The sequence below is a fragment of the Panthera tigris genome, chromosome A1 (genome assembly GCF_018350195.1).
Source record: "Panthera tigris isolate Pti1 chromosome A1, P.tigris_Pti1_mat1.1, whole genome shotgun sequence".
Taxonomy (NCBI): domain Eukaryota; kingdom Metazoa; phylum Chordata; class Mammalia; order Carnivora; family Felidae; genus Panthera; species Panthera tigris.
Genome location: NC_056660.1, coordinates 22,901,907 through 22,924,127, shown reverse-complemented (window position 1 = coordinate 22,924,127; position 22,221 = coordinate 22,901,907). Strand labels below are relative to the sequence as shown.

General features: G+C 39.8%; 2 protein-coding genes across 3 annotated transcripts in view; one reads left to right on the top strand and one right to left on the bottom strand.

Annotated features, from left to right (window-relative positions):
* The window catches only part of SUCLA2 (succinate-CoA ligase ADP-forming subunit beta), a 58,271-nt gene extending 51,890 nt beyond the window's left edge, over nt 1-6,381 (bottom strand). The window contains exon 1 of one of the 2 annotated variants that reach the window (XM_042970432.1): nt 6,311-6,381. In XM_042970432.1, the coding sequence (XP_042826366.1) occupies nt 6,311-6,337 (27 nt within the window). In that variant the 5' untranslated portion in view covers nt 6,338-6,381. Of the gene's footprint in view, nt 1-6,298 lie in introns of both variants that reach the window. The other variant, XM_042970497.1, reaches the window with a different exon arrangement.
* Nucleotides 6,367-17,022, top strand: NUDT15 (nudix hydrolase 15). Its single transcript, XM_007085401.3, has 3 exons — nt 6,367-6,671; nt 10,527-10,723; nt 15,747-17,022. The coding sequence occupies exons 1-3, from the start codon at nt 6,367-6,369 to the stop codon at nt 15,884-15,886; spliced, it is 642 nt and encodes a 213-aa protein (XP_007085463.2). The 3' UTR covers nt 15,887-17,022.
* Nucleotides 17,023-22,221: the final 5,199 nt, after the last annotated feature.

The window sequence follows — 22,221 nt, the reverse complement described above, 5'->3', positions numbered from 1 at the left end:
CCGTCATAACTATTTGTATTTCATGTGGATCATGCCACTGTTTTACATACAGCATAAATGTATCAGGGAAAACTGTTTTCTAGTTTGCTCAAATACATTGAAACTATTTTGTTATACCGATAATTGACGTGAAATGTTGCGGTTTGGGAGCTAATAATGGTCAAGAAAGAATTCTTGAGAACTCTTTGGTGAAAAATGGTGGCTTTATTAAAACATGGGGACAAGACTTATGAGCAGAAAGAGCTGCACCGAAGTTGTGAAAAGTGGCTGACTATATACTTTCAAGTTGGGAGGAGGAATTTGGAAGAAGGGTTTCTAGGACCATGAGGGGCTAGCTGCTGTTGGGGAAAGGTCGTTTACTACTGTCTAGTAAAACCTTAGTCATGAGACCCTTCAGATATGTATCAGTGGGCCATATGTTTGAAGGATAATTGCTAACATGTATCTTGGGAGGGTAAGGGGCAGAGATAAAGGAAGTTTCCAAAGGGATTATCACACGTTTAAGTAAACTTACAGGAACCTGGAGGTCAGGCTAAGGTCAAGCTAAGGTTCCCTTTTGCCTCTCTCTAGCAATGTATTAACATCGAAGCAATTGAGTTCCCAGAGGAAGGTTACCCTGCCTGTCCCACATACTTGCCAATGGGCTGTAAGTTATAAGAAAATCTAATTTTTTTTCTTTTGCTGTTGGTTCTCCACATCAGTAATGAGGAGAGAAGCTTCTGTTTAAGTATTCGTCTATAGGGCACTTACAGGTGAGTCACTGCTCTGAGTCCCCAGGACACCAAGATCAAAGACATTCTCCTTGACCTTAGTGCTTCTCTGGGCTGATGCTATTCTTCTTTCACATCTTTACAAGATTCTTCAAAGTGTAGGCAAGACCAGGCTGTTACATACAACCAGACTTTATTGAAGGCTTCAGGATGGTAAAATGAAATTATAAACCCAAAAGAGAAAACTTTAAACTGGCTACTAAATGTGACTTCTGAATATCACAGGCTGTCCTCACCTACCACTCCTTTAGCCCCTGACTTCCTACCATGTGTTAGGAGTGGCCTACTCTCCTTAACAGGAATGCGTGACCTAGAACATACCCACCCCTCCCCTTCCCCCAGCTCAGGCTCCAGCCTAAGACTAGCTCCCAGGAAACACCACAATCTTCAGAAAACAGCTCCACACACAAGGATGACAACTTTTGACACTGGTAAATAGGAGCAGTTTAGCTCTGTGCTGCCTTGAACCTCTGTACCGCTGAATTGCAACTCAACTTTTTCTTTCCACAAGTTCATATTGCATTTTTCTTTTTTGGTTTCTTTTTTTAAAGTCAGATTTATTGAGGTGTAATATACATATAGTAAAATTCATTCTAGTGCATAGTTCTGTGAGTTTTAACAAACACATGGTCATGTTACCGCCGCCACAATCAAAATATAGAACAGTTCCTTCATCCACAAACATCCCTTGTGCCCTTATAGTCAGTCCCTTCACAAGCTCAGCCCCAGGCAAAACTGACCTGTTTGCTATGTCTGTAGTTCCATCTGTTCTAGAGTGTCACATAAATGAAATCATATACATGGCAGCTCTTTATATCTGATTTCTTTCACTTAATATAATGTAAATCTATCCATGTTAAATATATCAGAAGTTTATTCCTTTATATTGCTGAGTAGTTTTCTATTGTACGAACTTACTACATTGTATGAATGTACTACAGCTGATTTATCCATTTGCCAATAGAAGACCATTTGAATTATTTCCAGTTTTTGATAATTATGAATAAAGCCACTCTAATATTTGCATATAGGTCTTTGAACATAAGTTTTCATTTCTTCTGGGTAAATTTCTAAGAATGGGATTGCTGAGTTGTAGGATAAACCTATGCTTAACATTATACAAAACAGTAAATTGCTTTCCAAAGTGGCTGTACCACTTTGCATTCCCACTGATGTGGAAATAAATGTTGGGGTTTAGAGCCGATGACCAAGAAAGAATTCTTGAGACCTCTTTGTTACAAAAAGGTGGTTTTATTAAAGTGCAGGGACAGGACGTATGGGCAGAAGGAGCTGCACTGGGATTGTGAGGAGTGACTGATTATATACTTTCAAGTTGGGAGGGGGATATGGATAGTATTAAATCTCTAAGGAATTTTGGAAGCAAGGTTCCCAGGACCTTGAGAGGGCTAGCTATTGTTAGGAAAAGGTCATTTATTAATGCTTAGTAAAAGCTGAGTAATGAGACCCTTCAGATGTGTATCAGCGGGCCATATTCTTGGAGGATGATTGCTAACATGTATCTTGGGGGGGAGGGTAGAGATAAAGCAAGTTTCCAAAGGAATTTTTATATGTCATAGACTTACAGGATCCCGGAGCTGGGGATAATGTTAAGCTAAGGTTCCCTTTGGCCCCTTAGCAAAGTATCATCACTGAGGCATCTGAGTTCCTAGAGGAATGCCACTCTGCCAGTTTCAAGGACTTGTCAGTGGGCTGTAGGCAGTAAGGAAATTTAATTTTTTTCTTTTGCTTTTGTTTCCCACATCCCCTGCCAACAATGTATGAGAATCCTAACTGGACTGCCAGCACTTGGTATTACCAGTTTTTGTGGTAAAAAAAAAAAAAAAAAAAAAAAAATCTTATTCATTCTAACATATTTATATGTGTTTATTTGCCACTCATATCTCTTTTTGGTGAAATCTCAGCTCAATCATTTTGCCCATTTATTTATCGGGTTGTTAGCTTTATTGTTTTTGGTCTTGAGGATTCCTTACATATTCTAGATCCAAATCCTTTGTTAGAAATGTGATTGCAAAGTTTTCTCCAAAGTCTGCAGCTTATCTTTTCATTTTTAAAAATACTGTATGTCTTAGTTACCTCAGGCTTCTAAAATCAAGTATCTACCATGCACTGGGTGTCTTAAACAACAGACATTTGTTTCTAACAGTCCTGGAGGCTGTGAAGTCCAAGATCAAGGTGCCAGCAGATTCTTGTGAGAGCCATCTTTCTAGTGTGCAGTCACCTTCTTCTTATGTCCTCACACGCTGGGGAGAGATCAGCTCTCTGGTCTCTGATAAAGGCACTGATCCCATCATGAGGATCTCACCTTTATGACCTCATCTAAATCCCAAGGTCCCCATAATCAAATATATTTGGGGGTTCGACTTCAACATATAAAGTTGGGGAGGGGTGAAATACAATTCAGTCCATAATAGTGTCTCTCAAAGAGAGTAAGTTTTAAATTTTGATGAAGTCCAAATTATCAATTTTTTTAACAGATCATACCTTTGGTGTCATATCTAACAAATCTATGCCTACCCAGATCACAAAGATATGCTCTTATATTTTTTTATAGAAAATATATACTTTTAGGTGTTTTCATTTAGGAATAGTCCTTTATGAATGACCTGTTTGTTATACGTGGCACCAAGTATAAATTAAATGATCCTTTGTTGTTGTTCTAACACCATCTGTTAAAAAAAGTCTATTTCTGACCTCTCCATTCTGTCCATTGATTTATGTGTCTATGCTTTTATAAATACCATATTTTTTAAATTAGTGTGGCTTTATCCTCAGTCTTGAAATCAGGTAGTAAGAATCCTTCAAATTTCTCCTTTTTAAAACTTGTTTTGATTATTCTATTCCTTTGCATTTCTAAATAAAATTTAAAATCAGTTCATTTCTACTGGGGGAAAAAAAGCCTCCTGGTATTTTGGTTGGGATATCATTGAATCCATATAAATTATTTTGAACAGATTTGTCAGATTAACAATATGAAGTCCTCTGGGGCACCCATAGGGCTCAGTTTGATAGGCATCTCTTGATTTCAGCTCATGATCTCATGGTTCGTGAGTTCAAGCCCTGCATCGGGCTCTGTGCTGACAGCATGGAACCTGCTTGGGATCCTCTCTCTCTCCCTCTCTCTGCCCCTCCCCCACTGGTGTGTGTTCTCTCAAAATAAATAAACTTAAAAAAAAACCAATATGGAGACTTCTGGTCCATGATCACGTATTTTTCTCCTTTTATTTAATTTCTCTCAGTGATTTTCAATAGTTTTCGGTACACAGGTTTTGCATATCTTTTGCCAGATTTATCCCCCAGTATTTTATATTTTCTAGGATATTGGTTTTGAATTCAGTTTCTGAATTTATTAAATATTATTTATTATTCACTTATTTTATAATGAGGCATTGAATACCTCATGTAATTTACTGAATGCTGTACTGAGTGGAAAACAGAATGGTTGCATAGGTACTGGCACCGGTGGCTCACTGCTGCTGCCCAGCATCACAACCTGCTGCCCACATACCATGCCCCCACCCTGGGAAAACATCGGAATTCTAAATTCAAATCATGGTTTCTACTGATTGTGTATTGCTTTTACACTATCATAAAGTAAAAAAAATCATAAATAGAACCATCGTAAGTTGGGACTACCCATATATCGAAATACAATTGATTTTTGTATACTGACCTTGAATCCTAGAAACTTGCTAAATTTGTTTCAGTAGCTTTTTTGTGGACTTCTTAGGATTGTCTGTGAATGGAGACAGTTACTTCTTCCTTCCTGATTTAACAGTCTTTTACTGATATTTCTTGATTTTATTGGTTGCACTTACTAGAATCTCCAGCAATGTGATGACTTAAAGTGGTATCCTTGCTTCTCTCAAATCTGTCTTTCACCATTGTATTAGGCAGCTAGGGCTGCCATAAGGAAGTACCCCAGCCTAACTGGCTTAAATAACATGTATTTTCACACAATTCTGGAGTCTAGAAGTCTAATATCAAGGTGTCAGTGGGACTGGCTTTTCCTGAGGCCTCTCTTCTTAGCCTGTCTTCACCCTGTGTTTTTACATGGTTTTTCCTCTGTCTGTGTTTGTGCCTTAATCTCCTCTTCTTTAAGGACACCAGTCATATTGGATTAGGAGTCACCCTAATGACCTCATTTTTAACTCAATTACCTCTTTAAAGGCCCTATCTCTGAATACAGCTATAATCTGAGGTACTGGGGGTTAGGACTCCAACAGACAAATTTAGTGGGGGGACCTAACTGAGACCATAACAACTATTAAATATGTTAGTTGTAGGTCTTTGTAGATACCCTATTGTCAGGTTGTTAAAATTCTCTTTTAAATTTTTTTGCTTAAATCTTTTTAAAATCATAAATAAGTCTTGAATTTTCTCAAGTTTTTTTTCTGCATCTCTTAGGATGATTATATGTGTTTCCTCTTTCTCTCTTTTAACACAGTAAATTACATTGATTGATTTTTCAAATATTAAGCCCACCCTGTATTTTACCCTTGTCCAGTGGTGACATATTATCCTTTCTATATGTTGCCAATTTTTATTTGGGAAAATATTACAGAATATCTTTCTGATACCTAACTTATTAAAGGATGCATTTGTGAGTGGAAGGACAGATGCTGTACAAGTGTTTAGTCACTCACCTGAACATAAATAATAAGCTTATTACTTTGAAATACAAAGGCAAATGTCAGAAATAATAGTTCAAAGAGCTAAAAGTGAATGAAAGGAGTACTAGTGGGTAAAGTTTTCCCTACCCATCCTTACTTCATTTTCTACCATTTGACTTTTTAAATTATATGTACATTATTTTGGTAGAAGTAAAACTTATTTTAATTTTTTTTAATGTTTTACTTATTCTTAGAGAGAGACAGAGCATGAGCGGGTGAAGGGCTGAGCGAGAGGGACACAGAATCTGAAGCAGGTTCCAGGCTCTGAGCTGTCAGCACAGAGCCTGACACCGGGTTTGAACTCACAGGCTGCGAGATCGTGACCTGAGCGGAAGTCGGACGCCCAACAAACTGAGCCACCCAGGCGCCCCAAACTTAATTTATTTTAATGAAAAAAAAAAAAATTAAATCCTCCCCATCCAAAGTCTAGTTATTTGCTCGTTTTTAGTTCACTTTCATTACAATTCTGTTTCAGGTGGGATTATTTTGTCAGTGCATGGTGTGCAAACAACTGGAACAGTGCCTCTCTTTCCTCTCAAATATCTAGCTCCTTCCAGCACAATTTATTGTTTGTCCTTAATTTTTTCCCATGTTGTGTTAATACTCTCAATTATTTATACTAGGTTGTTTCTATACTATCCGTCCTTGTCCTGGTCCAACACTGACTGGAGTTACAATTAGAATGAATTTACTGTGGTGGTGAAGTTCACCCAAACACAAAGAAATGGGAAGTGCAAAGGCCCAGAGGTTTATAAAAGCGTGTGGCTGGTAAACGCATGATGGAGGAATCTGAGAATAGAGAATAAACGTTGAAAGTACAACAGTAAGTGGTATTACTTAAAACGAAACCTTGACGGGCAGTCCTGGGGTAGGCATCGCGACACTTCTCAAGCTGGGATCCCCACATGAGGCAGAGACACCACGCACGAAGGTTAAGTCCCAGGGACTCGGGCTTTGATTTCAGGGGCCCGCGCAGGCTCAGCGAGACTGGTCGTGGCCCATGGGGCGGGGCGAACGTCACTTCCCGCAGCCTCTGCCGGGTCTCGCGCGCTATGACGGCCCGCGCGGAGCCGCAGGGTAGGCGGCCCGGAGTCGGGGTAGGAGTAGTGGTGACTAGCAGCAGGCATCCTCGTTGCGTCCTCCTGGGGAAGAGGAAAGGGACTGTAGGAGCCGGCAGTTATCAACTCCCCGGGGGCCATTTGGAATTCGGGTGAGCAACCACCGAGCCCACCAGAGGAAAGCCGAACATGCACGGGAAGGACGAGTTCTCCCCGTGCGTGCGTCCTTGCGTCGTTGCGTGTGCGCCGACGAAGCGTCATCTCGCGCGTTCCTCTGTTCTCTCCTCGGGCCGCAGCGCTCCTGGGTGCAGGCGCCGGCCGGGAGGGGGCGCTGAGCTGCGGAGGGCTGGCGAAGGGTCTGTGGTCGGCCTGCGCCCCGCCCGCCCAGTGCTTTTTCTGCCGGCAGCCTTCTATCCGCGCCGGCGGGCTGATGTGTAGGGTGTGTTTTTCTTAATGTTTGCATGTAAGAGGCGGAAAGTGGGTCTTTATGAAGATCTTGCCCAGTTGTGTCAGTTCAGGCACTTGCACGGTTCGGGCTGTGCACTAAACGTACACGGATGGACAGCCTGTTTCCTGCCCGCGCAGGTTTGGCTGCGCCGTGACCAAGCACATGGGCTAGTGAAACTCTGGGCCTCGGTGTCTTCATCTATACAGTGGGGAGGTTGGACAGAGCACTCTTTAACGTGGCATTCTGTGTTTGATGGCGGATCAGACCGATAAAGGAAATTGGACAGTTAAGGGTCAGATCTACCCAATGGTGCGGAAAGCCGGGGATTTTGCTAAAAGGTGGGTTCTGAAGTGAGAGTAGGTTAAAGTCAACGGTGGATGAACAGTATCTAAAGCGATCAGAGCCAGCGCTTGTTTTTCCATTAGTGTAAAAGTGCAAACACACATGAAAGTAAACAGTTGGTGAATCCTCCTATACTTACTACTCGGCTTGTTCTTGTTTCATCTTTACTGCTCCATCCCAACAGACACAGATCCCTTGTTTTCTAGACTCTTCTGAAGGAAAACGCGGACGTTTATTATATCGCCCATAAACAGTTCGCTATGTACCTGTCATAGGCTTTTTTAAAAAATGTAACTCCATTTTCACACCTAAAGAAAATACATTTTCACACCTTAACAAGATAATTCTTTAATAACCTGTGATATAGTCAGTCTGTACCACTTTCCCCATTTGTCTTGAAAATGTATTGTTTTGTACCAATCAAGATCAAAGGAAGATTGTACTTTGGGATTGATTCTAATTTGGGATTGATAAATTTAAGTCTCCAAATCTAACAGTAATCCCTCTTTCCCTTTTTTTTACCATCCCATGTTGAAGAGTATGGGTCATTAGGAGAATTTCTTACATTCTGACTATATTCTTGTAATCTACCTATTTGTTATAAAGTGCTAGAGACTTGATGCAAGTGCCTTTTAATCAGACTTTGTCTTTGATAAAACATGGAATTCCTATGATCTTTTAGCACATGGAATTTTTTAAATGGTTTTCAGGATTTTAAAAAGCATCAATAAGTTTATCATTTTTAGATAATTAAGATAAAAAATTTTTTAAAATTTTTTTCATGTTTATTTTTGAGAGAGAGACAGAGTGCGAGCAGGGGAGGGGCAGAGAGAGAGGGAGACACAGAATCAGAAGCAGGCTCCAGGCTCTGAGCTGTCAGCACAGAGCCCCACGCAGGGCTTGATCTCACGAACTGCAAGATCATGACCTGAGCCGAAGTCGGCCACTTAACCAACTGAGCCACCAAGGTGCCCCTAGATAATTAAGATAAACCATCAGTTAATAACTAATAAAATTTCCAGGTTAAGGGTCACATTGCCCAGAGGGACACAGTGTATTGTACTTTGTCAATTGCAATGGCTAGAGATAGATATCTTAATGCTAACACAATAAAGTATTGGAATCTTTACTCAGATATCCAATGATAATAGGCAAAATTGTCCTTTAATGAGCTTTTTACTGAGTGCTAGATATTATGCCAAGCTCTTCACATGTATGCTTTCACTTATCTTTATATGACTGGTATACTGAATGGGCTAAGTTTGAGAGGAGACAAATAGAAAATGGCTTTGTTTTCTCCTTCCCTTGTCTTTATAATTTTTTTTTTTAAGTTTACTTATTTATTTTGAGATAGGCAGAGACACTGCCAGTGGGGTAGGGAGAGAGGAAGAGAGAAAGAATCCCAAGCAGGCTCCACGTTGCCAGTGCAGAGCCTGACACGGGGCTAAAACCCACAAAACCAAGAGATCATGACCTGAGTGGAAACCAAGAGTTGGAGGCTTAACTGACTAAGCCACCCAGGCACTCCTCCTTCTGTTGTCTTTCCCTTTTCTGCTGTTCTCTGACACTTCCTGCAAATTCTATTGTTTTCCTGTCACTTGATTAGAAAAATAAATCACATTTGGTCATTATGATCCACTTCCAAGCATTTGTCTGTAGTGGGGAAAAGGAAAGAGGAGGAAGACCTCCTCCTTTTCTCACTGTTTCTGGTTTCCTTCCCTCTCCAGGATGTTGGGGAGGGAGAGGGTGGGCCAGACTTTTCACGTGACTAGTGCTGCTGTGATCTATCCATTGGTGCCCTCTGGATGTTGTGCCGTCTTCCTCAGGGTATGTCTGTTGGTTGTTTGGAAATCCCACAAGGATGTCTCTCCTGCACAGTTCTCAGACATAGGTGGCTGATTTAGCTCTTGCTTGTTAGCACACTACCTTGCTTTTTCTTTCTGCTGGGATCCCCAGCAGTCTCTTGTAGCATCTACTGGACCCAGAAGAAAATTCACAATGGGAGTAATGCCCTCACTGTCACCCTTTCTCCTTGCTCATTCATCGTGGGCTTCTGTAGCCAGTCTCCTGCTTTCCAGATTCTCAAAGTGGGAATAAACGTCAGCTTCTCTATTCACGTACATCCCTAAACACCAAGGGACACACTTTAGACTTGCCCAAGAGCTCTTACCTTTGTACCACCTCTACTCTGAATCACAGGCCTGTGAGTTTCTGCAGCTCGATATGACTTTAGCAGGGGAGGAACACGCCAGTATCTCCTTGGGAATCACACCCAATCTCTCTGATCAGTTTTCTTGAAGCACCGCTCACTTGGCTTCAGGCAGAGTTGTCCTTTCATCAGGATGAAGGGAAACGTTGCTACTATGCTTGAAAATTCATAACTTTCCTCCCTGCCCTAAATCTCCTTTCTTATGTAGACTGGGTAGGGTGAAGGTCAAAAGACTTGCAAGCCTTCAGATGGCATCTGTTTGCTCTCTTGCCATACTCTTTAGAATTTGAGGTGTTTGTTGCCTATTGTCCTGAATTTTAAGGCTTCAACGAAAATTCTGAGACTGCAGGAAAAGACATCATCCACTTCTTGATGTACTTGCAACAACCCCATTGGAAAGTAGTATTACCTCTTTTTATTAGGTTTAGCTGACTCCAAAGCCTGTGCTCTTAACTGGATACTTAACTGTCTCCTGATTGCATACAGTTGCCAGGCACGTGAACTAGTGCTGAATTGGCTAAATGTTCTTTTTTTCTCCATAGGAAGTCCTTTTGGTCTTCAGATAACTTCAGATACTTTATACTTGAGGTAAAGAGAATGTCCAGGGGCGCCTGGGTGGCTCAGTCGGTTAAGCGGCCGACTTCAGCTCGGGTCACGATCTCGCAGTCCGTGAGTTCGAGCCCCACGTCGGGCTCTGTGCTGACAGCTCAGAGCCTGGAGCCTGTTTCAGATTCTGTGTCTCCCTCTCTCTGACCCTCCCCCGTTCATGCTCTGTCTCTCCCTGTCTCAAAAATAAATAAAACGTTAAAAAAAATGTTTAAAAAAAAAAAAAAAAAAGAGAATGTCCAAAGGCAGGGTTGTTGATTGACTGTTAGAAAGCAAGAGCCAATTACAGGGTTTTTTTGTTTTTTGCTTTAGACTAGAAATTTCTAGGCAGGAATTTCATGGCAAAAAAATAATAAGTTACATAACTAGAATTGAATACAGTGCTGTGCTTCTGTTTTCCAGTGAAACGTGGGAAGAATGTGCTCAAAGGGAAACCTGGGAAGAAGCCGCTCTTCACTTGAAAAATGTTCGCTTTGCCTCAGTCGTGAATTCCTTTGCTGAGAAAGAAAATTACCATTATGTGACAATACTAATGAAAGGGGAAGTGGACATGACTTATGATTCAGAACCAAAGAACACAGAGCCTGAAAAAAATGAAAGTAAGAGAATTATGTGTAATAATTCATGTTCTTTGAGGAGCTTATCATCTGAGTATTACATTATGTTTGCCATGCAAAGAGAATTAGTCTTTTCATACAGAAGTGTAAATACATATACTTAAATCCTGGAGACATAAGCATATAGCAGGAAACAGAACTGGCCTGGAGCCAGACTACTTGACTTGCATCCTGGTTTTTCCACGTAGAGGTTTGTAACCTTGGGCGAGTTATTTCATGTCTCTGGGTCTCTTTTCTTCTCTGTGATAATAGCAACTACCTCCGATGGGTTGTTGTAGGGATAAAATTAGTTAATACATATAAAGAACCAAATGAACATTGTAAGTACTCAGTAAGTCTTAGTTTTATTTTTAGCATTTAATTTTGCTTCAGACTGATTTTAAGCAAAACGTTGAAGGTGCCATCCTCAGTTTTCTCACCTGTGTAAGAAAGATACAAATTTCCTTGCATGGAGAGTGACTAACCTGACAAAACAATTATCCTCGGTGTTGAGTCGAGTGCTCTGAAAGCTTTAACAACATTGATGTGATTTACTGTGTGCTAAGCATTGTCCTAAGGGCTTTGCATGGATCATCTCTCTTCAAATTTCATAAAACTCCATGAGAAGGAATAAAATATCAAACTTACCAAATATATTCTTTGCCTTGTGAAACCTTATCCAAGCGGTCTTGTGTACTGGACCTCCCCTATAAACATTTCATTTATTCTCCACTATGGAAGAATCTTGTCATTCAACAAATGCTTACTGAGTACTGCATGCCACGTACCATTCTAGGCGCTAAAGAAACAGTGGTGTGTGGAACAAAGTCCCTCCCCTCTAAGGGGATTTTTTTTAATCCGGGGGAAAGGCAACACATTAGCAGATACTTTACAATGTAATGATAAGGAATAAGAATAAAAGTAAAACGGTGTAAAGGATAGTGACCCATGGGTGCTGCATCAGACAGGGTGGTCATGGAGGGCCTCTGAGGAGGGGGCATATGTGCAGAGGCCTGGAAGAAGTGAAATTTCTAGAATGGATAAATCATGAGTTAAGTGGTTTGCAGATTGAATTCATTGAGTGAACAGAAGGGCATGTTCTACCCGAAGGCCTGTTGAGTCGTATACGACTTTTTATAAAACAGGTAATGACTTGGAATCATCTAAGGTGAACTAGCGACGTCTGAGCTATTTTTACTCACTACACCCCAACACCAAATGTGTGGTTCTTTTCTTCACATCAAATAGTTCTCCAGACATCAATTGGATGCCCTGTAATTCAGTTACATTCTTGCACTGTCTACCTGGAGTCAGTGTCAGATCCCAAACATTACAGAGTCCGTCCCACAAGACTGCACCCACTTCAAATACCAGTCGCCAAGTCCTGGCCTCCTGTACTTCTGGTCACCTGGCTATAAATTGGGGTTCCCACAACCTCCTCCTCAGGTTCAGTAATTTGCTAGAATGGCCTTCAGAACTCAGGAAACCACTTTACTCACATTATCAGTTTGTTATAGAGGAAACAGCTCAGAAACAGCCACAAGGAAGACGCACTGGGCAAGGTGGGCAGAGGGAGGGACGCAGAGCATCCGTACTCTCAATGAGCACCTTGACGTGTTCACCTCCCAGAAAACTCTCTGAATCCTGTTGTGTGGGGTTTTCATGGAGGTTCCTATGTAATGGGATTGGTACATATTATCATAGTCTCTATGACTGATTAAATCATTATCTGCTGGTGATTAATTCAATCTCCAGCTCCTCTCCTCTCTCCTCAGGTGGGATGTATCTTTCTGGTCACCAGCCCCCAATTCTGAACCTATCTAAGGATAGGTTCAGCCCAGCCACCCATCAGCTTATTAGCATAAACTCAGGTACGGTTGAAAGAGGCTTATTATGGATAGCAAGTGTTCCTCTCGTCCCTATCACTTAGGAAAATACAAAGGTTTCGGGAACTCTGTGCCAGAAAACAGGGAGGAAAGCTATATATAGATTATGATATAAGGAATATATATATATATATATATATTATATATATAATATACATATCTATAATATATATATACATATATATAATATATATATATTATATATATAATATACATATCTATAATATATATACATATATATATAATATATATATGTATATATATATTATATATATATTTTCCTTATATCACAGTGACACACACAGCAATACCCAAGAAGTATCCAAAGGCTTTCAGTTGGCCTAAGGTACAACTAAAATCATTCATGCCTTAAGAAGGGCAGGTGAGAAAATGTACCAGGTTCACTGGGGGTGCTGTCTACAAGTTCTTCTATCTCTCACATCCCCAATGATCCTGAATAAAAGGAGGAATAGGAGAGAGGGGAGTCCAGATAACAGTGGAAACAAAACTCAGTAGTCTTGACATCCTGAAGCTTTGAGGAGGAACAGTTACTTGTCTTTTTAATATTAAATTGAAGTGTAAATATGTATATTTCCACTTTAATACTTTTTGTAGGACTCAATTTACTTTTTTTCTTTAAAGCAAAGTACAGTTCCCATAACTGAATTTTTAAAAATTAGTTTGAGGGGCGCCTGGGTGGCTTGGTTGGTTGAGCGTCCGACTTCGGCTCAGGTCATGATCTCACAGTCCGTGAGTTCGAGCCCCGCGTTGGGCCTCTGTGCTGACAGCTCAGAGCCTGGAGCCTGTTTCAGATTCTGTGTCTCCCTCTCTCTCTGCCCCTCCCCTGTTCATGCTCTGTCTCTCTCTGTCTCAAAAATAAATAATCGTTAAAAAAAAATTAAAACAAAAATTAGTTCGAGGTGTCATATATTCAGGCAGTAAGCACAGATTATTATTGTTCTCTTAAAAGAGAGCCCTAAACTTGGAAGGAATGACCATATCCTTATTTTTCTCTTTTCTACCAGCAGCAAAAACCTGACACAAGATGAGACAAAATGATGAAATACTTTGGTTTTGCATACTTAGCGTCCTTCACAAGGAGCAGACATAGTATTCATTTGTGGAGAAGGGCTGAGGGGAAAACAGCAGAGCCACTGACTGTCCCATCAGTTCTGACCAATCTCCAGCCGGCTGCCTCTGCCTCTCCGCCTCCGCCTCTGTTGTGGGGTGCAAGGCACGACTTCCTGTCCTGCTCTGCACTGTAGGCCTGTATTTCTAATTTCTTCCTCTGACGTTAGAAGGCATCTCAGGTTCAGTTGGGGTGTTCAGCTTCAAATCGTACTCGCTAGTTTTCCTTTACTGAACTTTGAATGCATAAAGAGCAGATGTTTGGGCTCATTCACCTTTGACTCTCCCGTGCCTGGCTCCTATTCAGAGTATATTGTTCAGACCATGTTGAAGGAAGAAGGGAACAAGGGGATGAGGTTCTTCAGTATAGTATCTAGACCGGCCTACATTTGAACAACTTCTAAAAGATTATTATCCTACGTTATAAAGTTCTGCGTTAGAGTTTTTGTTACTATGTTATGGTATGTAATGTTTTTCCCTTCCTAGAATCTGGTAGTTTTGACTCATTTTTACATGCCTTGTGATTTTTTTTCATTTATATAACTTTTTTTGAGCTTGTCCACCCTCATTTTGTTGACCTTCTCACAGGCTAGTAATCTGAGGTCACACAGTATGATTTTATAAGGCCCAAGGTGACTAGCACCAAGTCAGATTTGATCAGAAACACTGATTCCTCAAAAAAAAAAAGAAAAAGAAAAAGAAAAAAAGAAACACTGATTCCTCTCTAGCCCTTCATAACAACATAGCAGGAGTTATTTTCACTTTTTGCCCATTGAGAGCTCCTGCTGGGTAGCCAGCTGCACCACAGCCAGGGTGCAGCGGCTCTGTGGTGGTGGTTTTATTTATAGCATAAAGATGCATTTTCTCTCCCATGTTCGTCAGATCCTGGATCTGGATCACCTGCTTCAGGTTACTGGTTATGACATCTTTTCTCCAGCCATCCAATTATAATCAGGAGGATCAGCCAGATGCTTCATTTTCTCGCAGACAGGATAAACTTGACAGACAGCTCCCTTGAGACTGTTAATTCCGCATCTTGCAACACATTGTTGGGTGACACCTCTCTGCCTCTCTCCCTCTGTCTCTTTCTTTCTCCCTCCTTCTGTCCTACTCTCTTTCTCTTAGACTCTTAGATCACAGTTGCTGATCACTCCTTCCTGAACTTGTTCTAATTTCATGGATTCTTTGTCCCCTGTCCCCAGAGTGAAACTGCATACCTGTATCTTACAGGCAGAGAAGCACTTAGTGGAAGAAACTGCATTTAAACATAAGTATACGCGTGTGACCATGAAGAAACTTAGAACATGGAGTGTACATCTTAGTAATATAATATTTATATATTCACCTGTTGTGAACATCTGTGCTTTCATGTTCCTTACATTTAAGTCATCAAAGAGAATACTGTTGCCTAGAACATTTTTCTAGGATTTTGTGTATTTCACAATAGACACTGTTAAATCTTTCCTTTTTCAATGGATTTTTGAAAATCTGTCCCATCCATATTGTCTTTCCATCTAAAGTGTACCACAGCCAGAGAATATTTTTATTCTCTGCACAGCTTCCATTATTTTTTAACAAGATGGAGGATAGCTTAGAAATGTTGTAACTTACTTTATTCTATAGGTGGGGCAGCTGGTTTGTTTTCATGTAGTGTTACCACCTGTCATGTGTAAAGTTCTGTATGTTTTGTTCAGCCAAATATTCAAGCAAAAATTGAATTCTCTTAAATCTGGATTTTACCATCATGGGGCCCTTGTAAGCTTGGTCTCATGTTGAAATAACAGCATGTTTTAAATGATCCCCCTTCTGTTAAGATCTTCATTCTAAAGGCAAATGATGTTGGTACAGCTGAGCTAATGCATAGCATCACTGTGATTAGTAGCATGTTATTATTAGTTGCAAGTCATTTTTATATTTAATTAATTTTTTCAAAGTATAGGTTAACTTGCCAAAATAAATATTCTTTGTTTCCTTCCAGCTAAATAAATTGATTTGGTATCTTTCTTTTCTAGGTTGGGAATGGGTTCCCTGGGAAGAATTTCCTCCACTGGACCAGCTTTTCTGGGCACTGCGGTGTTTAAAGGAACAAGGCTACAATCCATTTAAAGAAGATTTAGATCACCTGGTAGGATACAAAGGTCATCATCTCTAGGGGAAGAAGAAGATAACCGGATATACTTTGAAAAAACAAAATAAGGTTCTGTGAGAGAATGAAAAATATCTACATTTCAGAACAACTCCATGTTATGTAAAAACTTCTACATGGTTGCCAGTTGATTTCCCGCCTTTTAATTTACCCACCACCCTTTCAGCCAGTACTTATGAAAAATTTGCCGGCATGATGTCATCAATTGCATTTCAGACATAGAAAATGTGGTGAATGGTGATATTGTGGCATTCTGCTTTCTGTATTTTTCTGTGATATTTACTGTGCAGTTTGTCATTACCAGCCTGCCTGGCATGGAGGGCTATAGAATTTGCCCTAGTGTTTCTGTTCAAATAGAGATCCTAATTCAGATGCTAACACAGTATGCCTGTTGTGGAATTTATCACATTTCCTTGTCTGTGACTTCCTTGTCTGTTGACTTTCCTTGTCTGTTTTATTTAAAACAAAATTTTTGGTACTATAGTGTGACAGTCTTTGCAACTGGAGTGACAGGACAGGTCATTAGGGTATATTTCCCAGGTTTCTGATTCAGAAGCTACCTCAAGTGAAGTGAGACAAACTGTCTGAGATATTATACTGTCATTAACAGGCCATGGACTTTTGGATTTCTCACATAATCTTTGTGAGATCCAGCTTCCTTATAGGTAAAATGAGATTAGACTAGGGCAGTGGTCCTCCAGGTGACGTCTGGGGAGGTCCATGAGACCCTTTCAAGGGCACTCAAGGTCAAAGATGTTTTCATAATAGGCAGGACATTATTTTCCTTTCTCATTGTCATTCTTTCATGAGTGTACAGAGAAGCTGTCCAGAGGCTAAGTGATGTGTGGTATTGTAACAGATTGAATTTAAGAGGAAACCAGGCAAGCCTTATGGATGAAACCGTTCCATAGGTTTATCTCAAATATAGTTGATTAGAAATTCATTGATTCTTCAGGTTAGTGCTTATCCAAGCAGGTGTCTTATAGCTTCAAAAACTTACCACAAAATAGAGTTTTTCCATGTCTGCTACTTTAAATTCTTAATGGACAGGTTCATTAGGAGCTTATGAGATTGTTTTTTTTTGTTTGTTTGTTTGTTTTAAATACACATAATTAGATATGAAGGTTTATGGAAAGAAAAAAACTAACCTGGGCTATATGTGGAATTTGAGAAACTCAACAGATGAACATAGGGGAAGGGAAGAAAAAATAAGATAAAAACAAAGAGAGAGGCAAATCATAAGAGACACTTAAATACAGAGAACAAACTGAGGGTTGTTGGAGGGGGATCTGAGGGAGAGGTGGATTAAATGGGTGATGGGCATTAAGGAGGGCATTTTGCGGGATGAGCACTGAGTGTTATATGTAAGAGATGAATCACTGGGTTCTACTTCTGAAGCCAAGACTGTACTGTATATTAAATAGCTTGAATTTAAATAAAAATAAAATGAGATGAAATTTAAAAAATAAGTATTTTCAATAAAATGGTGAAAAAAACTTTTTTAAGTTTCATGTTAGAAGCGGATTGCATTTTCCCCAGCACCTAATATGCTCCGTTGGCATCCGTAATCACTCAGTAAATATTTCTCTAAATAAGCAGATGACTGGAGAATTTAGAACTCTTAGGTAAGCAGTTAATTCTTAGATGGTTTGAGAATTACCTTTAATGGAAAAAAACTAATGCTGACTACTAGCAATATTCTCATACAATTAAATGTCCGCTACAGTTCCTGCAGTATGCCTCGCTCTGCCAGGACACTGGGGAGTCTGAAATATCTCTTCCTTCATCTGTGTGCCAGGTCAATCCCTGAGGTGTCCTGTATCCCCTGATAAGCAAGTGCAGTATCCTAGCAAAAACCCTCCCAGTGGAGCATGTGGTGAATTCAGCCTCCCTTGGAGAAACAGTTCTTTAATAGCTATCCAAATAAGGCAAATGCTTGCAAATAAAATACTGTCTTTGGGGCAGCAAGAATCACATTAACTGAGAACTGTGGAGAAGGAAAGCTCAGGGAATCATCTACGGGGGAGAAAACAAAGTCTTCTTCTAACATAAGATCAGTCATATCAATGCTGCCTTTTTAAAAAATAATTCGATTATTCATGTTGTACTTAGAAGCCAGTGCTTTGCTTGAGTAGCCTTTGTGAAGAATGCAAATAAAGATAACAGGACACAATGACTGAGAGGCATGGACCAAGCCTTCCCCTTTATGGACTTGACAAAGTGAACACGTGAGTCCATAGTTAAGATCCTCCATAAGCATTTAGTTTATACCTACTGTGTGCCAAGTACTATGATAGGTACTTAATTATATTGTAAGTTGAATCTATCACATTTAATCCCAAATTTCCATTCTAGATTTCTCATTTTTAGTATGCTATGTTTAAGTATTTGGCTTTTTGCCTAATAATAATGCTCAATAGCTCTGTATGCAATGACATAGGACTCCTCATTTTACTTATCAGAACAGATCATGGGCAGAAGGAACAAAGTAGCAGGCAGGCGAGCCAAGCTGTTCACCAGCTTGTTTGACTTCATCCTCCTGTCCTCTGTTCTTTTCCTTCTTTACAGATTCACTTTCCACCCATTGTTGAGGACTCTCCAAAAGACATTATGTACAGCTCGGACCTTTTTCCTAAGCTTCAGACCCAACCACACACCACCCATCTCTACCTGAGCTTTTCCGTCCTTCTAATTTGTTATGTTCCAAACTGAAGTTGCCTTTGTATTCCTCTCCAGGAATGACTCCATCATCTGCTGAATTGCTCAAATTAGACTCCCTTCCCCCACGTAAAGTAGCCACCATCTCTTGTCCATTCTGTTTCTTTCATGTCTTCTGAATCCATGTCCCCTGAGGTTGTCCCAGCTGCCTCTCCTCTGGTGCAGGGGTGCTTGTCCTCTTTTTCCCAGACTGCGCCTGCAGTTTTTACCCCTCCAACTAACTGATTGAGGTCAAATACACATGACATAAAATTTATCCGGACTTATTTTTGACAGTACGCCTAGAGTGCCTTTTCAGAAAATTAAATCTCATGGTCATTTGGCTTGTTTCCAATTGAGGCTGTTACAAATAAGGCTGCTATGAGCATGTGTGCATGCTTTCTTTAGAGTTCACATGTGTACTGATTTCTGTTGGATGTAAACCTACGAATGGGAAGGCTGGGTCACAGAGTATACAAATCTTTGCCAAAGAGATCTTTTTCATGTTATTTATTAATTTATGTATTTATTTAAGTAGGGGAGGGGCAGGAGACAGAGATGGAGAACCTTTTTTTCTTCTTAAGATTTTATTTTTTAATTTACATCCAGGTTAGTTAGCATACAGTGCAGTAATGATTTCTAGATTCTAGTGATTCATCCTCTACATGTAATACCCAGTGCTCATCCCGACAGGTGTCTTCCTTAATGCCCCTTACCCACTTAGCCCATCCCCTCACCTACACCCCTCCAGCAACCCTCAGTTTGTTTTCTGTATTTAAGAGTCTGTTATGTTTCATCCCCCTCCCTGTTTTTATATTATTTTTGCTTCCCTTCCCTTATGTTCATCTGTTTTGTATCTTAAATTCCACATAAGTGAAGTCCTATGATATTTGTCTTTCTCTAATTTTGCTTGGCATAATACCCTCTAGTTCCATCCACTTTGTTGCAAATGGCAAGATTTCATTCTTTTTGATTGCTGAGTAATACTCCATTTCATATATATACCACTTCTTCTTTATCCATTCATCTGTTGATGGACATTTGGGCTCTTTCCGTACTTTGGCTATTGTCGATAGTGCTGCTGTATACATTGAGGTGTATGTGCCCCTTTGAAACAGCACACCTGTATCCCTTAGATAAATACCTACTAGTGCAGGTGGGTTGTAGGGTCGTTCTATTTTTAACTTTTTGAGGAGCCGCCATACTGTTTTCCAGAATGGTTGCACCAGCTTGCATTCCCACCAGCAGTACAAAAGAGATCCTCTTTCTCTGCATCCTCGCCAACATCTGTTGTTGCCTGAGTTGTTAATAATTAGCCATTCTGACTGGTGTGAGGTGGTATCTCATTGTGGTGTGGATTTGTATTTCCCTGATGATGAGCCATGTTAAGCATTTTTTCATGTGTCTGTTAGCCATCTGGATGTCTTCTTTGGAAAATTGTCTATTCACGTCTTTTGCCCATTTCTTGACTGCATTCTGCTTTTCGGGTGTTGAGTTTGAGACGTTCTATATAGATTTTGGATACTAACCCTTTATCGGATATGTCATTTGCAAATATCTTCTCCCATTCCATTGGTTGCCTTTTAGTTTTGCTGATTGTTTCTTTCCTTCATTATGCAGAAGCTTTTTATATTGATGAGGTCCCAGTAGTTCATTTTTGCTTTTGTTTCCCTTTCCTCGAGACATGTTGAGTGAGAAGCTGCTGCACCTGAGGTCAAAGAGGCTTTTACCTGCTTTCTCCTGGCAGATTTTGACAGCTTTCTATCTTACGTTTAAGTCTTTCATCCATTTTGAGTTTATTTTTGTGTATGGTGTAAGAAAGTGGTCCAGGTTCATTCTGCTGCATGTCACTGTTCAGTTTTCCCAACACTGTTTGCTGAAGAGAATATTTTTATTTTATTCGATATTCTTTCCTGCTTTGTCAAAGATTAGTTGGCCATGTTTGTGGATTCACTTCTGGATTTTCTATTCTGTTCCACTCATCTAAGTGTCTGTTTTTGTGCCAGTACCATACTGTCTTGATTACAGCTTTCTAATACAAGTCCCAGATTGTGATGCCTCCAGCTTTAGTTTTCTTTTTCAGGATTGCTTTGGCTATTCAGGGTCTTTTCTGGTTTCATACAAATTTTAGGATTGTTTGTTCTAGCTCTGTGAAGAATGCTGGTGTTATTTTGATAGGAATTGCATTGAATATGTAGATTGCTTGGGGCTGTATCGACATTTTAACAATATTTGTTCTTCCAATCCAGGAGCATGGAGTATTTTTCCATTTTTTTAATGTCTTCTTCAATTTCTTTCATAAGCTTTCTATAGTTTTCAGAGTATAGATTTTTCACCTCTTTGGTTAGGTTTATTCCTAGGTATTTTATGATTTTTGGTGCAATTGCAAATGGGATCGATTCCTTGATTTCTCTGTTGCTTCATTATTGACATATAGAAATGCAACTGATTTCTGTGCACTGATTTTATAGCCTGCGACCTTGCTGAATTCATATATCAGTTCTAGGAGGTTTTTGGTGGAATCTCTGGGTTTTCCATAGAATATCATGTCAGAGAGACAGAGAATCTTAAGCAGGTTCTGTGGGGCTCGGTCTCACAACCATGAGATAATGTCTTGAGCCAAAATCAAGAGCCAGACACTTAACCAACTGAGCCATCCAGGCACCCCACTAAAGAAATCTTAAGTGCTCTCTTTATAAGGTGCCTCTTCAGACCTTGCTGGGGGTATTATATAACATATGATATATAGAGAGATATAGATATAACGTGATATGTGGATATATCTATATATATCCTGCTTTCTAAAATATTTTTAAAAATCCAAATTGTGAAATACACTTAGACCCCAGGGTTTTGGATGAGGGGTCATAGATCTGCATACATAAATTTAAGGTGAGTCTGTAGATAGCAGTTTGATGTCACATGAGAACACAGCAAGAAGGCAAACCAACGAGAGACTTGCCAAACCTCCCTACACCTTGAGCTTGGACTTCTAACCTCCGGAACTGTGTGAAAATAAATTCCCGTTTAAGTCATGAGTCTGTTTTTGTTGTAGCATACCTAACAAACTAAGCTAACAGGTGGCCTAAATTTCAAAGCTTAAGGAACTGCAACAGAATCAATGAACATTTGCTATTGTGGATTCCCACACTTTCCATGCCTGCCATCCTTGAATTGGAACTTTGGCAGCAACAAAGGCATCTCGTACAACAGGGTCCAGAGTGTGAAGTTAACTTTTGATGTGGAAAACAAAGAATGTTAATATGAAAATTTTCAAATATATCAGAAGTAGAGAATAGTACAATGAACTTCCATACACTCTATACTCAGATTCAGCAGGTACCAAGATTTTGCCTTATTTGGTTCAGCTCTCTCCTTTCCACCTCCTTCTTTTCCTTGGCTGCAGTATATATATATATATATATATATATATATATATATATATATATATATATATATTAATTAGACAACCAATATTTTATTATACTGTATAATAGACACTGTTATAACTGCAATTTATGTATAGTGGTATGCCATTGGATTCACATTAATACAAAAGTAAAGAAATTGAACTGTGAGGTAATTTATACTTTCAGTTAGAATTCCAAACTAGGATACTCATTTCATTCCATGTATTATTAAAG